Genomic DNA, 15,183 nt, shown 5'->3' on the forward strand with positions numbered 1-15,183 from the left:
ATTGCCTTTATAAAAGGAGACCAATTGGGTTTTCTTTTTCACATAGTTAAAATCCTAGGGAACCATTTTGGGTTTTCGGTTCATCCTTTTTTGCAGCTTTTTTTTTGCATAGTAGCTATTTTTGTGGAGCTTTGAATCCTATGAATGGATCCTTTGCGTTCTTGTAGTGTGATGTCATAGTCATTTTTTAGGGGCTTTTTTGGGCGTCTGACGTGTGTAATAATGAAATGAAAACCCTCAATTTGATGATTATGCATTGTGGTCTACCACATATGATCTTCTCATTTTCTGTTCAGTTCTATAGTTGGCATGGTTGCTTGATTGTGGCAATTCTTTCCAGAAGTGTTACTTTATGTGGAGCTTTGTTTTCATCTTCGTTTAAGCCCCATTTGTACCAAAAATTGGATAAGCTTAGGTGTTCTATGGTGGATAATAGTGAATTTTCATGTCTCATCCCTTCTTTTTGTACAATAAGATAAGCTACAATATGCATGTTAATTGTAAGAAAGAACTATGGGTGGGACAAGATGTCTTTAAATAGATCGGTCCCTATGGATTGCTTTAGTTGTTGTTTTTTTAGAAAGAACTATGAATTACTTTAGTGTAGCCATCTCATGTCCATGGTGACAAATTTTCTTTAACTTTTTTAAAATTCATGTCATATTAAGGTTTTTAATATGTTTTAAACTTTTTTTGGGGTCAGTTCAAAGAATGACTCAAGGTATTTTGTGGTTCAGGTAAAAGGTGGATTCATGCACACTTTCACAAAGAATTGATCAGGTCAGACATGATCTAGGGTCAGGTATAATTTAATGAATCGAATTCAAAAACTTCTTATTGAGGAATTAGCCCGTTTTAAAATGGATCCATATTTTGGGACAAACAAACCACAAGCCTATCAAGATTGGATAAGGATCATCCTAGGACATCAATTATCAAGGGCGTACCCAACCCAATTACAACACTTGTTCTAACTCAATGAATTTAAATGAAGGTACCATTTTTTATCAAGACCAGAGGCTTGTAAGGTCTAATGACGAGTGCAATGTTGTGTAAACATCCATGATCTACTAGTTGAGGACACATTCCTACGTATGTCCTCCATGTCATTGATGTAATACTAGAATGGTACATCAATCCCTGTTTGGTTTGTTGGTGGGAGCATGTACAATATAGTTGGCAAACACGAGTAGCTTAAAACCCGATATTTACACTTAATCGGGTTTAGGTTTTTGACAAATTCAGATTTTAATCAAATTCCAGGTGAGGTTTTAATGAAAAAATCTAAACCAAATCTGAATACATTTTTTAATTGGATCCAGTCCGAAATCTGACTAATCGGATTCTGATTTGGGTCGGAGGTCAGATTACATCTGACCCATTGACATCCCTATTTTCCAACGCAATGTCTCCTCGTAGCCTTTCTCATGCAGTTTTTTTGGGCAAATATATTTATATGGAATTTTTTTTTAATATATAAAAAATCTTGAATAATCTGAGTTGACGAGTCACGATTTGGATCCCAAACGATTTTTATCCGCGTTCCCCAGCAGGCCAACAATGATCTACAGAGAGGGACCAAATGGAAGCCCATACCACCATCTGGATCCATTCGACCAAATCGGAAACCTTTACATTTATTCGAGTACATCTTAGTGCATATTAACTATATCATATTATTAGTAACTCATGAAGGCGGAGATTCAATGGTGATGGTAATGAATGGGATCTCATTCACTCTATGAAGTACAAACAAGGTTAGCTCTTGCAATTCTTCAGTCATTTGCATCTTGTCATGTTATGGGGTAGGTTGCATCCATTTGAGTCTCAGTCAATGCGAGCTTCTTGTTCTTTCTTATGGTTTTTTGGAGAAGGGCTAGTCTTTCAAATGCAAAAACTCTTCATTAAGATAGAGTATTGTACCCACTCCTAAAGTCCAATCTTTTCATGCTCACAGTTGTAGATGTTAGATCTTCCCTTCCACAAATTGCTGGAGGCAAATTTTTCTTTGAGAGATTTTTTCTTCCATGATAAATACTTCCTGAAGTTTTTGTCACAAAAAGAATTTATCTTGTGTTTGATTGATGTTAAAAGAAGTGGAAGAATTTATCCTGTGCTTTATTGCAAATTTGAAAATTTTCAGAACCACCATGATACCCCTTGTGTGCTCAAGTGCTTCCTAAGACTCTCAACATCCCTAAAATTCTAAAATGGCCAAAAAATTAACGAACAATTAACATACAAAAGTATCAAATTTCAATTTCTTGTGAGATTTCATAAGGTTCACCTCAAATTCTGGAAAGCAAATGAGGAACCCAAATCGAAAATGCAGGCATCGAAAAAAACCAGAAATCCAAGAAACCAATCTCATGAAGTAGGCACCGAAAAGCAAAACACATCACACAATCACAACTTTCATCACACCTCACCACAAAATTCCTCAGAAAATGCATAGACCTTCTTTTGGGCAGTAAAAAAATGAATCCCAAACCAAACCCCACCAAATGGATTCATGTGGAAGCAAACACATCTAGTACAAATTTCACATGATTTGCATCACCCCTTCCTCAAACAACACGATCCAACGGAGAGAAAAAAATAAAAAAACTCACACAACATTCAAGAGACAAATATTGAAATGAAATGAAAACCCTCAATTCGATGATTATGCATTGTGGTCTACCACATATGATCTTCTCATTTTCTGTTCAGTTCTATAGTTGGCAGGGTTGCTTGATTGTGGTCACTCTTTCCATAAGTGTTGCTTTATGTGGAGATTTGTTTTCATCTTTACTTTTTCTTTCTTTATGGTTTAAGCCCCATTTGTGCCAAAAATTGGATAAGCTTAGGTGTTCTACAGTGGATCATAGTGATTTTTCCTGTCTCATCCCTTCTTTTTGTACAATAAGATAAGCTACAGTATACATGCTAACTGTGAGAAAGAACTATGGGTGGGTCCGCATCTCTTTAATTAGATCGGCCCCTATGGATTACTTTAGTTGTTTTTTTTTTTATAAAGAACTATGAATTACTTTAGTTGAGCCATCTCATGTCCATGGTGGCAAATTTTCTTTAACTCTTTTAAAATTCATGTCGTATTAAGGTTTTTATTATGTTTTAAACTTTTTTTTGGGTAAGGTCAAAGAATGACTCAAGGTATTTAGTGGTTCAGGTAGAAGGTGGATTTGCGCACACTTTCACAAAGAATTGATCAGGTCAGACATAAACTAGGGTGAGGCAAAATTTATGAATCGAAGTTGAAAACTTCTTATCGAGGAATTGGCCCGTTTTAAAATGGGTCCATATTTTGGGACAAACCCAGACCACAAGCCTATCAAGATTGGCTAAGGATTACAATCGGGTAGAATCGGTCTAGGACATCAATTATCAAGGGCGTATCCAACCCAATTACAACACTTGTTCTAACTCGATGAATTTAAATGAGGGAGCATGTACAACATAGTTGGCAAATTCGAGTAGCTTAAATCCGGATATTTACACTTAATCGGGTTCAGGTTTTCAAGAAATTTAGGGTCATGTTTCAATTCAAAAGTGAAAACCAAATCCGCAAACATTTTTTAATTGGATCTGGTCCAGAATCTGACTAATCGGATTTGGATTTAGGTCGGATGTCAGATTACATCTGACCCGTTGACATCCCTGTTTTAATCGCAATGTCTTGTCGTAGCCTTTCTCATGCAGTCCTTCTAGGCAAATATATTTATAAGTAATTTTATTTTTAAAATATATAAAAAATCTTGAATAATCTGAGTTGACGAGTCACGATTTGGATCCCAAACGATTTTTATCCGAGTCCCCCAGCACGCCACCAATGATCTAGAGAGAGGGACCAAATGGAAGCCCACACCACCATCTGGATCCATTCGACCAAATCCCAGACCTTTACATCTATTCGAGTACATTTTCGTGCATATTAACTATATCATACTAGCAGTAACTCATGAAGACGGAGATTCAATGGTGATGGTAATGAATGGGATCTCATTCACTCTCTGAAGTATGAACAAGCTTAGCTCTTGCAATTCTTCAGTCATTTGCATCTTTTCAAGTTATGGGGTAGGTTGCATCCATTTGATTCTCAGTCAATGCCAGGTTCTTGTTCTTTCTTATGGTTTTTTGAGTAAGGGCTTTAAAACGCAAAAATTGTTCATTAAGATAGAGTATTGTACCCACTCCTAAAGTCCAAGCTTTTCATGCACACGGTTGTAGTTGTTAGATCTTCCCTTCCACAAATTCCTTTGTTTAATTAATCTCTAAAGGAGTGTTTGATTGCTGGAGATAAATTTTTCCTTAAGAGATTTTTTCTTCCATGATAAATACTTCCTGAAGTTTTTGTCACAAAAAGAATTTATCTTGTGTTTGATTGATGCTAAAAAGACGTGGAAGAATTTATCCTGTGTTTTATTGCAAATTTGAAAATTTTCAGAACCACCATGATACCCCCTGCGTGCTCAAGTGCTTCCGCAGACTCTTCAGCATCCCTATAATTCTAGAACAGCCTAAAAATTAATGAGCAATTAACATACAAAAGTATTAAATTTCAATTTCCTGGGAGATTTCATAAGGTGCACGTCAAATTCTGGAAAGCAAATGAGGAGCCCAAATTGAAAATGCAGACGTCGAAAAAAATCAGAAATCCAAGAAACCAACCTCATGAAGTAGGCACCGAAAAGCAAAACACATCACACAATCACAACTTTCATCACACCCCACCACAAAATTTCCCAGAAAATGCATCGACCTTCTTTTGGGCAGTAAAAAAATGAATCCTAAACCAAAACCCTCCAAATGGATTCATGTGGAAACAAACACATCTAGTCACATGATTTGCATCACCCCTTCCTCAAACAACACAATCCAAAGGAGATAAAAAAACAAAAAAACTCACACAACATTCAAGAGACAAAAACATGCAAACTCACTTGGATTTGGGAGGCACAATGACTGTCATCACAAATCTTCCCGATCGAGAGGTATTGCAGGGAAGCACCATCTTTGTGAAGGACGGTTGAGAGGGGAGACACCGCTTCAATGCTATGGTCGCTCGAGAGAGAGAGAGAGAGAGAGAGAGAGAGAGAGAGAGAGAGAGAGAGAGAGATGGTTGGAGGAGAAGATAGAGGAGATCACCAAGGATAGCTTCCCTTTGGGAGAGACACTTGGGGTTGAGAGCTTGGCTTCCATTGTATCCAGCGCTGAAATGTGCCCAACTTTTTTGCCCCTAATTTTAAATATGGACCCACATTTCTGAAATTTCAAATATACTGAATTTTTCATGAAAAACTGTCAAATAAAGGCCTGCATTTTATCATTGTCTTTAACTCTAAGCCAAATTATAACAGTGACCTTGGTCTTTAAGAATTCAAACTGTTTATTTTGTCCTTCATGTGAGAATGAATGAGCACTTTTCAGCGACAATAAAAAAAAAATCAAAGAGGAAACACGTTTTCCAAGATGATAGAGGTTGTCTTGAGGTGCTAGTTATGCTTAGTTGACAGTTTTAAAGAAAATTTTGGCTTATATTTAGAATTTAAGAAACGTGAAGTTCATATTTGAAATTAGGGGTAAAAGTTTGGCCTTAAATGAAATTTCCTTTTTGAAAGAACTATTGATGGGGGAAAAAAGTGCGCGAGTGGAGGGGTGTTACATACAAAATTGGAAAGAAATTATGGGGTGTTTGATGGGCGCGTCCTACCACAAAAACTGACCAGGAAATTCCTTTACCCCTCCCCTCCCCTCCCCTCCCCTCCCTTAAGCGAGTTCAGACCATACAAAATGGGCATGGAAAGATGTGAATGACGACACATCCACTGTCACATGTATGGTGTGACAAACGTCCATCTCCCTTAAACACGACAGGAACTCATCACACTCTTCAAAAAAGACTCTACTAAAGTACCCGACCACCCGTGTGGTATCATAGACGAGACGGTCATCTGCCATGATTACGATACGAGTGGGTGATGTGACCTTTTTCATCGTCAACTTCCCAAACCTCAACCTGAGGTGGTCATTGGGAACTTTTGGAAACATGAAAGACAAGTGCAGTTGACCCGTAACATCCATCCTTCTTTCTGACATGCCAATATGAAATGATCGCAAACGTGGAAAGGTTGCCTCCTGTGAGCCAGCAAAAGGGAGGGTCACTCATCAACGTCTGATACTTTACTCTAACCCCCTTCCATTATAAGAGCGTGCTATGACATCCCAAATACGTTGTGGTGAACTTAAAAAAAAAAATTGGGACCCATATAAAAGACATATGATCCATTTTATTTGGGATGTCGTTCATCACAGAGCAGGGATCCATGGAGCGGCTATGTGCCAGGCAGTGGCCCAGCCACGTTGTGGGGCGCCCACCCTGACCCAAAATTTTCCAACAAACGAGTTCGGATCACGTCTGGGTGCCTGACAGGAGCACTTTCAGTGTGACCCCCTCTCCCAGCAACCCGACCCCACAGCCACAAGCCCATATCGTCCCGAGGCACCAAGGCAGCCTCCGACCATCGCACACTCTCGCAGCCGCAACACGCAGAAGACAAGGTCCTCTCCCTATCTTTCTTGCTCACTTTAATTAATATTTTTTAATAATTTTTTCAATTAACATATGAAATTATGATTATTGTTTGTTATGATTAGGATTTAGGTTATTTATTTACTTTTTTTAAAATAGTTGCATTTCATTATCTAGGGTTTAAGGCTTTTTGTGTTTTTTTTTTTAATTAGCATTTAGGTTTTTAATTAAATAAATATTAATTTGTTATTTAATCAACATTATACATGATTCACATGGTAGATTTTAGTTAAAAATTTTGGGGTTTTGTTATTTTTTGTTTCAATTAGCTTATGCATGAAAATTATGAATGATGATGTTTGCTAGGATTGAGTTTTTCATTTAGTATTTTTTTTCAATAGCATGAATATTTAATTAAGTTTTAGAGTTTTTTTGTGTTTTTAATAGCATTTAGTTTTTATTTTAATTTTAAATAAGATAAATATTCAATTTACGTATTTTTGTGTTTTTTATTAAGATTCTATATGCTTGGTTAACATAAATGCATAATTATGTAAAAATTAAGGTTTCAATTTTGTATTTGTTTAAATGACATGAATTTTGGATTTTGGATTTTGCTTTTAGGGTGTATTGTAATCTTTTAATTAGCTTTAAAATATAAATAATGAATACTTGACTTTGGTAAAAACTTAGAATTTTGGTTTTTTTTTTTGTTTCAATTCGCATAGATGAGAATTTTAGGTTTTTTTTGTTTTGATTATCATGTATTTGTTTTTTTTTTGTTTCAATTAAATAGGTTAGTGAATTGATTAGAGAAATAATTAAATAGGTTTCATTTAACTATGGTAATATACAAATACACATTAAATTTTTTATTAGAAAGTGAGTGTATAATTAATGATAACGATAAATTGGTGAAAAACATAAAATTTATTAAAAATGTTTGATGTTCCTCTTTATTTTGAGTGACTTGTACAAATTTTAAATTTTTTTTTAAAATATTTATAATATCTTTTATATATTCTTTTAAAAATTACTTAGCTATTTATTTGTAAGATATTTATATTCCTTTGTCACGTAATGCTGAATGCATTTCAAGATCTAAACTTGAGCTTAGTGGCACTTCATTATTCATAAAAGGTACTTTCTTATGTCTATATATCAAACAAAGTAAAATTGTGAAAATGTTATTACATACTCTGTTGTTCTTAAATAAATTTTTTTTATTACCGAAAACATATTGTTTAGTTTCAATCAAAGTTTCTAATTATGAAAATGACATCCTAGTTTTTAAATTATGTTTTTTTTTTTTGCACTTCCTAGTACATTAGTCAAAGAAATTACTTTTTCTTTTTACTGTGCATTTGTACCCAGTACCCTACTTAAATTTTTTGCTCTGCTACGGGTGCCATTGCCAATCACATGACAGCATTTCATGTGGGCCCCATGCAATGGGGGTGACACTTAGCCATGTCTCTTAACTGCTCCTTTTAGGGTGTTCTGGATGAACGTAAAATGGGTTTCACTCATCCCCTTCGTCATCCCTATCTTGGTAGCCCTTCTTGGGATTTGATTGGTGCAAGTTGTTTTGATCAAATCAGTCTCCATAGGCATGATTTAATTTATTTAGAGAAGATAGACATTTAAATCGGTGGAATTTGACTTGTGTGCAAGATTTTCTTGGCAATAAAAAAAATAAATAATGAATAAATACAAAATATTTGTGATTTAAAAATCATATTTTTTTGGCAAAACAAAATTATTTAAGCATCAATTCTTATTAAATCGACCATGCTGAATCTATCTATAAGTTCAGATTTCATCAAAACAACCTGCATCATAAGATTGAAGAGGGGTATGAAGATGGGGATGACACGGGATGAGTGAAACTGAACTCGATGAAGGGGCATTAGAACGCTCTGACCAGAAATGCACTCTGATTATTACCAACAAAATAAATAATATATATTGGTCAATCCAGAACAAAGAGGGAGAGGGTATACCTTAAACACTCTGTTCATGAAATCATCGGTAAGGCGGCTAAACCCCACCAAAACTCGACGCCTGAGCAAATCTAGCCCTGTTGAGTTGGGTTCTATAGATTCGACATCAGGAATGCGTTGGAAAAGCTGGCAGCCACAGAGTTGTAACAACTTCAATATATAAATCTGATATTTATGGCATTTTGTTTAATCCATAACAAAGAAACGAGAAGATGCACATGCATACCTCCACTGAACCAGAAGGGCCTGGCAAACGTAGCTTTTCTAAGGTGCTTGTAATCTTTTCCAGGCATGGAATGTCTTGAAGCAACTTGCAGCCTTCGAGACGAAAGTTATTAAATGATCTCAAGTTGGAAACATCTGATATTGTGTTCAGTTGGTTGCATCCCTCTACAGAAAGAACTTGTAGGGAAGAGGGAAGCTGGGGAAGTGACGTAAGCTTACCGCAACCACATAAGTCCAATTTCTGAAGCCTTCCCAATGACCCAATCGATGCAGGTAAAGCTTTCAGTTTGTTGTTGTGCTTCAATGTAAGATGCAGCAGACTTTCCAAATGTCCAATCCATTCAGGTACAGCTCTTAAATCTGTGCTACTGATGTCGAGGGTCTCAACGCTTCCCAATCCTCCAATCGAATCTGGTAGAGATTTGAGGTTCGCCCGAAGTTCCAATTCTTTAAGCTTTCCCATTGACCCAATCCAATTAGGGAGAGCTTTGAGTTTCTTGCAGTCTAACTGCAATATCTCAAGGTTTTCCAGCGGTCCATTAAGACGAGGCAGCTCTCTCGTTGTAGGATCAACTAAACGAAGTTCTTTTATTCTTTTACACAATGAATGAGGTAGTAAAGCAAGAAACCCGCAAGATGTGGCACTCACTTTAATGACGTCTCCATAATAAGGGGCCCAAACTTCTAATGGAATCAGGTGGCCTTCTCACACGTCCGCTATACTTCGAAGAAAACACACGTAGGTTCGTAAGCTGTGCTATCGAGTCAGGTACGGCCTGTATGCTTGTACCTTCAATATCAAGCTCCCTCAGTGATTTCATGTCCCCCAATCGTTCTGGCAAAACAGAAAGCTTAGAACACCCTTGGAGATAAAGGATTTCAAGTGAACTCAATTGGCAGATGGAATCAGGCAACACTTCCAGGCACCTGCAACCGTTTAAAGAAAATTTGCGCAGGTTCGTAAGCTGTCCAATCGAGTAAGGTACGGTCTGTATGGTTGTACCTTCAATATCAAGCTCCTTGAGTGATTTCATGTCCCCCAATCGTTCTGGCAAAAGAGAAAGCTTAGAACACCCTTGGAGATCAAGGATTTCAAGTGAACTCAATCGGCAGATTGAATCAGGTATGGTCTTTATTTCTATAAAATCAAGCTTAAGCTGCTTCAGTGATTTCATACCCCCTATTCCTATTGGTAAAGAGCAAAGTTTGACACAGTATTTCAGATTCAAGTATTTCAAGCTCTTCAGTTCCCCAATAGATTCATGAACTTCCGTCAACTCTTTGCAAAACTCCAGTATCAATTCCACCAGGTGGGGCATATTGGTGAAATCAGGAGTCAGTCTTATTTTTGTCCAACTGAGATCAAGAATTTTCAGTTCGTTAAAGACCTGCAAATTGTTTTCAGTTGAAATTCAGGTTTGAGACATCATACACAAACAAAACTGTCAACGAGTCAGAAATAAATGAAGCCTCTTTATTACTGACCTTTTTTCTCAGTAAGGATGATCCCTCAATAAGAAACTGATCAGCAATATTGCTGCCAGCGAGATCAAGGATTACGACCTTCTCAAGGTTAAAGTCGGATGGTGACGACTCGAAGTGACAATATCTCAATGTCAACCATCTCAAATATGTAGGGAAACATTGGAATTCGCCTCTAAAGCTTTCATGATGAATATAAAGAAATCTCAGATTGGGCATTTTTTCAAAGCATTTGGCACTAAAAGGTGTCCTTTTTATTATTCCTCGTCCTTGCATTTCGTCCTCGATGCTGCTAAATTCAGGTTCAGTTAAGAAAATGAAGTCACCCTGCATGATCCCTTCGACAGTTGCTGACCCCTGCAGAAAACGATGCAATTTTGAGTCAGATACAATGCAACCTCTTAGCTTGACCAGGCAGCCTCAAGTATTTCCCAAAGTAATATTCAAAGTAGATTATAAATTTAGCAAAACGCCTAAAACATTGAAAGCATATATTTGCCCTTAAAATTGTTTTGGAACTCCTAAATATATTGTCACAATCTCAATCAAGCAAAATGGTTTGAACCGGTTCTAATGGTGGTCACGACTCAACAGGTTTGGGTTAGTTCAAAGCAAGGTTGTTAAATGCGACGAGGCGAAGCGAGGCGTAAGCCTCGAGGCGTTGAAGCGTAAGCTTCATGATCAAAATAATAAAATATATAATATTAATAAAATAGAACTGGTAAATGGTTTTTTAATATAAATATACATATATGAGTTTGTTATATGCATATATGAGTTTGTTTGATGGTTGATTTAGTAAATATAAGGTTTTTGAAGGACTTGAAAAATAAATAGCTCCCAATTTTTTTAAATTATAACCTTGAATTTGTTTCCATCAAAAACGGTCTAAACAAAAAAAAAAAATCTTAGTGATGCATATAAATATTTTTTTCTTGGACATATCAAATGCATACATGCAATAGAACTATCATGAAACTGTAGTTTTTCTGCAATGCACTTTTGCGCACATCTCTTATATACAGGTATATGTAAATTTAAGTTAGTTATACTAATGCAAGATTTTTAGTGGTTTACCACCACGCAATTAATCGAGAGCTATTAATGCTATTGAAACTTGCATCAAACATTTAGCTGAAATCATAGTGAGGGCAATCCAAACAGTGTTATATTTGAAATTATTTTAGATAATTATGTATTCAAAGCAATTCCAGAACGCTTCAAGTATTGAGGGTGCGCCTCAGTACCTTGAGCGTGCGCCTCGCCTGTGAGGCGTACGCTTCAAGTACTGAGGCGTACGCCTCTCACAACACTGGTTCAAACACCACAAGAAAAATGCTACTTAGCGACGAAAATTTGTGACGGATTTTTTCCGTCGCCAATTTGCGACGGATTAGCGAGCGAAAACTATTTGTCGCTAACGTTTGAAATATTTGCAAAATTAGCGACGGAAATATCTCTGTCGCTAATTAGCGAGGGATTAGCAACAACATTTTTTCATCGCCAAAACACTACAAAAAATGCTAATTAGCGATGGAATTAGCGAGGGAATTTTTCCGTCGCTAATTTGCGACGGATTAGGGACAGAAAAATTCCCTCGCTAATTCCGTCGCTAATTTTTGTCCCACCTGAGGCACGAAATTTTCCCTCCCTCCGTTCAAAAATTTTTCTCCCTTTGTTTTTCCCTCCTGTTCGATTTAAACCTGGAGCTTGCCGGAGTCGAAGAGAGTGGCGACGAAGAGGAGGCTGCTGTTGGGGAGCCACGGGAGCCTGTCGGAGTCGCCGACGCCGGGACGCACCGGTTCAACAACATAGGCGTTGTAGCGCATTATGAATGCCAAGCACAACACCACCCACTCCAAGCAAAATATGAGCACGCAGAGACCCCCCGCAAGCTTGAGTATCACCTCTGCGTCGTCTTCTCTGACGTACGACTTGAGGGACTGCAGGAAGTCTCCCGTCCGTGTGAAGATGAGCACCGACACCGATCCCTCGAATATGGCCATCAGCATGGTTGACACCATGTGGGAGGTATACCAGCGCGTGTGCGAGGCAGCGCTGGTCGCCGACGCGCAGCCAAATGTGGCGGCAACGATGGTGGTCACGTGGAGGAGGAGGATGAAGAAGCCGTAGAGTGAAGGGAAGAGGCGGAGGGAGAGGGTGAGGAAGATGCAACTGGAGGCAGCGCCGGTTCATCGCGATTGTTAGGGGAAGAGCGTCCCGACGCCAGAACCCGCTGGTTATGCAAAAAAAAATTGCTTCTTGCGGAGAACGCGCCGGCAACGAGCAATTTTTTTTTTTTTTTAATTTAACGACGGATTAGCGACGAATATGATCCATCGCTAATTTAAAATAGCGAAGGACTCGCGATGGATCATATTCGTCGCTAATCCGTCGCAAATTAGCGACGGAATTAACGGCGGATAAGTTCTGGCACTACTTAGCGTCGAAAAAATCGCGATGAAAGTTTTCTGTCGCTAAACTGTTTAGCGACGGATTAGCGTCGGATTAGCAACAAATTTAGGTCGTCGCTAATCCACAGGTTTCTTGTAGTAAAAGTAGTAAACAGCTTTGGACAGACAACTATTTCAATAAAATGACAATGCATGTCATGAGCTCTCTTATCTCACAAATGAGCAAATTTACCTCACCTTTTGGGGCAAAAGTGTGTTGGATTGAAACCAAAGCACAAGCACTTTTATTTTATATGAATGTCTTAGAAAAATTCAACAAACACTTTTATAAATACAACCACATAGAACCTTAAATATACCAAATCTCGGGCAACTTCCCTCCCCCATGACAAATATACATTGCAAACAATACAGTAGAAATCCAAATTAAGAGAAGAATACAATGATTTTATGTGAAACACCCCGTCCAGAAGAAAAGAAAAACACCATGCATAAGGCCATTTTAAATAATCGATTATGTGAAATCAGGCTACAGTACTTTGTTCTGAAGACCTCAAGCTTAAGGATACACTTCCTTACCGACAAGAATCCTCTTTTTTATTCTCTCTTGTTGGTAGGAGAAGTCGTAGGCCTCTTTGTCTCTCAGACATTCAAGTGTACAGAGGAACCTGTCTCTCTTATGACACTCATGTGTCTCTTTAGAGAGAATAGATGACCTTGGACTAATTAATAGACTATTATTTCTATAAGTCTGAATTTACTCGCTACAAAAGTGACTCAAGTGGTGGGCCATCAGAGTTTGACATGCTGATCTACCCATGTCAAGTAAAATCAACGGGGTTGTAGTCCCTGATCGAACAAAGAGGCGTTTTACTGTGTTCGGGCCGAACACAAGGCCGTGCAATTATGAGAGAGAGAGAGAGAGAGAGAGAGAGAGAGAGAGATTGATACCTCCTTTTGTAAGAGATCAAATATGTCATCCCGGTTCAATAACCTACTCCTCTCCATAACCGATGGACATAAAATATTTTCCCCTCGAACTATTTCCTTCCCCATGTCTCGAACATGATCATGCATCGTGAATTTTCCATTCTTGTCTTTATTAATGAGAGACTTACTTTGAAGAACTCGAATGGCAGATTCTGGATAGAATTTACAAGCTTTCCACATATAAGTTGCCCGTTCTGTAAGCATTTTATCCATACCAACAAAAAAACATGCGATGTCCAGAAATATTTGTTTCTCTTCTTCGTCGAGTCCATCGTAACTTATCTTCAGTCGCTTTTGAATGTCTTTGGCAGGAATTTCTTGCAACTTTTCCAATATAGAACTCCATTCTTTAACATCCGTTTTCCCAAATAAAAGAGATCCGAATACTTTAAGGGCTAAGGGTAGCCCTCCAGTAGCTTTAACAAATTTTTTTGACAGCTCCAGAAACTTTTCTTCTGGTTGATTGCCTTTGAACGCATAACAACTAAATAATTCAAGTGATAGATCATCCCTTAGTTCTTTAACCTCATAAATTTGATGTTGTTTCAATACAGCCTTATCCCTTGTTGTTATGAATATAATACTTCCTGGACCAAACCAGCCTCTTCCACCAGCAAATACGCTTAATTGATCTGTATGATCAACATCATCCAGAATAATTAGAACTTTTTTAGACTTGAGTCTGGTTTGTATCAGGCGTTTTCCTTGTTCAATGTTGCTTATGGTTGAATCGTAATGTTTCAAGATGTCATGAATGAGTTGCTTCTGTAACTCGACTTCTCTCCCTTGTTCAAACATTTCCCTGATGTTTAAAATAAGAGTACCACCTTCAAACTCAGGAATTAAATCATTGTAAATAGCCTTGGCAATTGTTGTTTTTCCGATGCCTCCTATCCCTTGGATTCCAATAAACTGTACGTCACTTTCCCCCATCTTGAAGAGTTTCTTTACATCCTTAACACGAGAATCAATGTCAATTGGGTGTTCTGCAGCTTCAAACGGAACCATATTTACTTCAAGTAGCACCCTTTTAACAATCTTGGAAATTAGATTTGCCTCGTGCCTACAAGGTTGTCCACAAGAAATGTAAGAAATATGAAAAATAAAAGCTAGATATATTATTTCATCAAAAAAACCAAGAAATATTAATGTCATTTAACGTTGATACATGAAACACATAATTAAATGAGCTTGTTAGCAACAAATGTTGCCCGGAGGACCTCAAATTAGGGGACCAACATTAAGAAGGCCACTGTTATATTAGGATTCAAAATTGTTTTATTTTTTCCAAATAGTGCCTACTAATGCTTTTGGAATATAATCTCCACAGTTTTTACATTTTGCTGAGCCAAATTTTGTTTAATATTGATACGCTGAACTTAAAATATTCAGCAAATCCGTGCATCCTTGAAGAAGGCTTTTAAGAAATGCAGCAAATTATTTGAAGTTGTAAAGATTTCCAGACCAAAAAAAAAGGAGGATAAGAGGATTTAGAGGGCCTTGAACCAAATCAGTCATAAAAATCTATAAACTTTCC

The 15,183-nt window shown here is 37.5% G+C and overlaps 1 protein-coding gene across 1 annotated transcript in view; it reads right to left on the minus strand.

The window, feature by feature from the left end:
- Positions 1 to 11,939: 11,939 nt before the first annotated feature.
- LOC149827173 (uncharacterized) overlaps positions 11,940 to 15,183 on the minus strand; it is a 40,569-nt gene continuing 37,325 nt past the window's right edge. The window contains exons 6-8 of the mRNA XM_090018456.1: positions 13,608 to 14,709; positions 12,889 to 12,893; positions 11,940 to 12,417 (exon numbers count right to left, since the gene is read on the minus strand). Of these exons, the coding sequence (XP_089874582.1) occupies positions 11,940 to 12,417; positions 12,889 to 12,893; positions 13,608 to 14,709 (1,585 nt within the window). The remainder of the gene's footprint in view (positions 12,418 to 12,888; positions 12,894 to 13,607; positions 14,710 to 15,183) is intronic.

Source organism: Nuphar pumila, chromosome 10 (assembly GCF_984573655.1).
Source record: "Nuphar pumila chromosome 10, dmNupPumi1.hap1.1, whole genome shotgun sequence".
Lineage (NCBI taxonomy): Eukaryota > Viridiplantae > Streptophyta > Magnoliopsida > Nymphaeales > Nymphaeaceae > Nuphar > Nuphar pumila.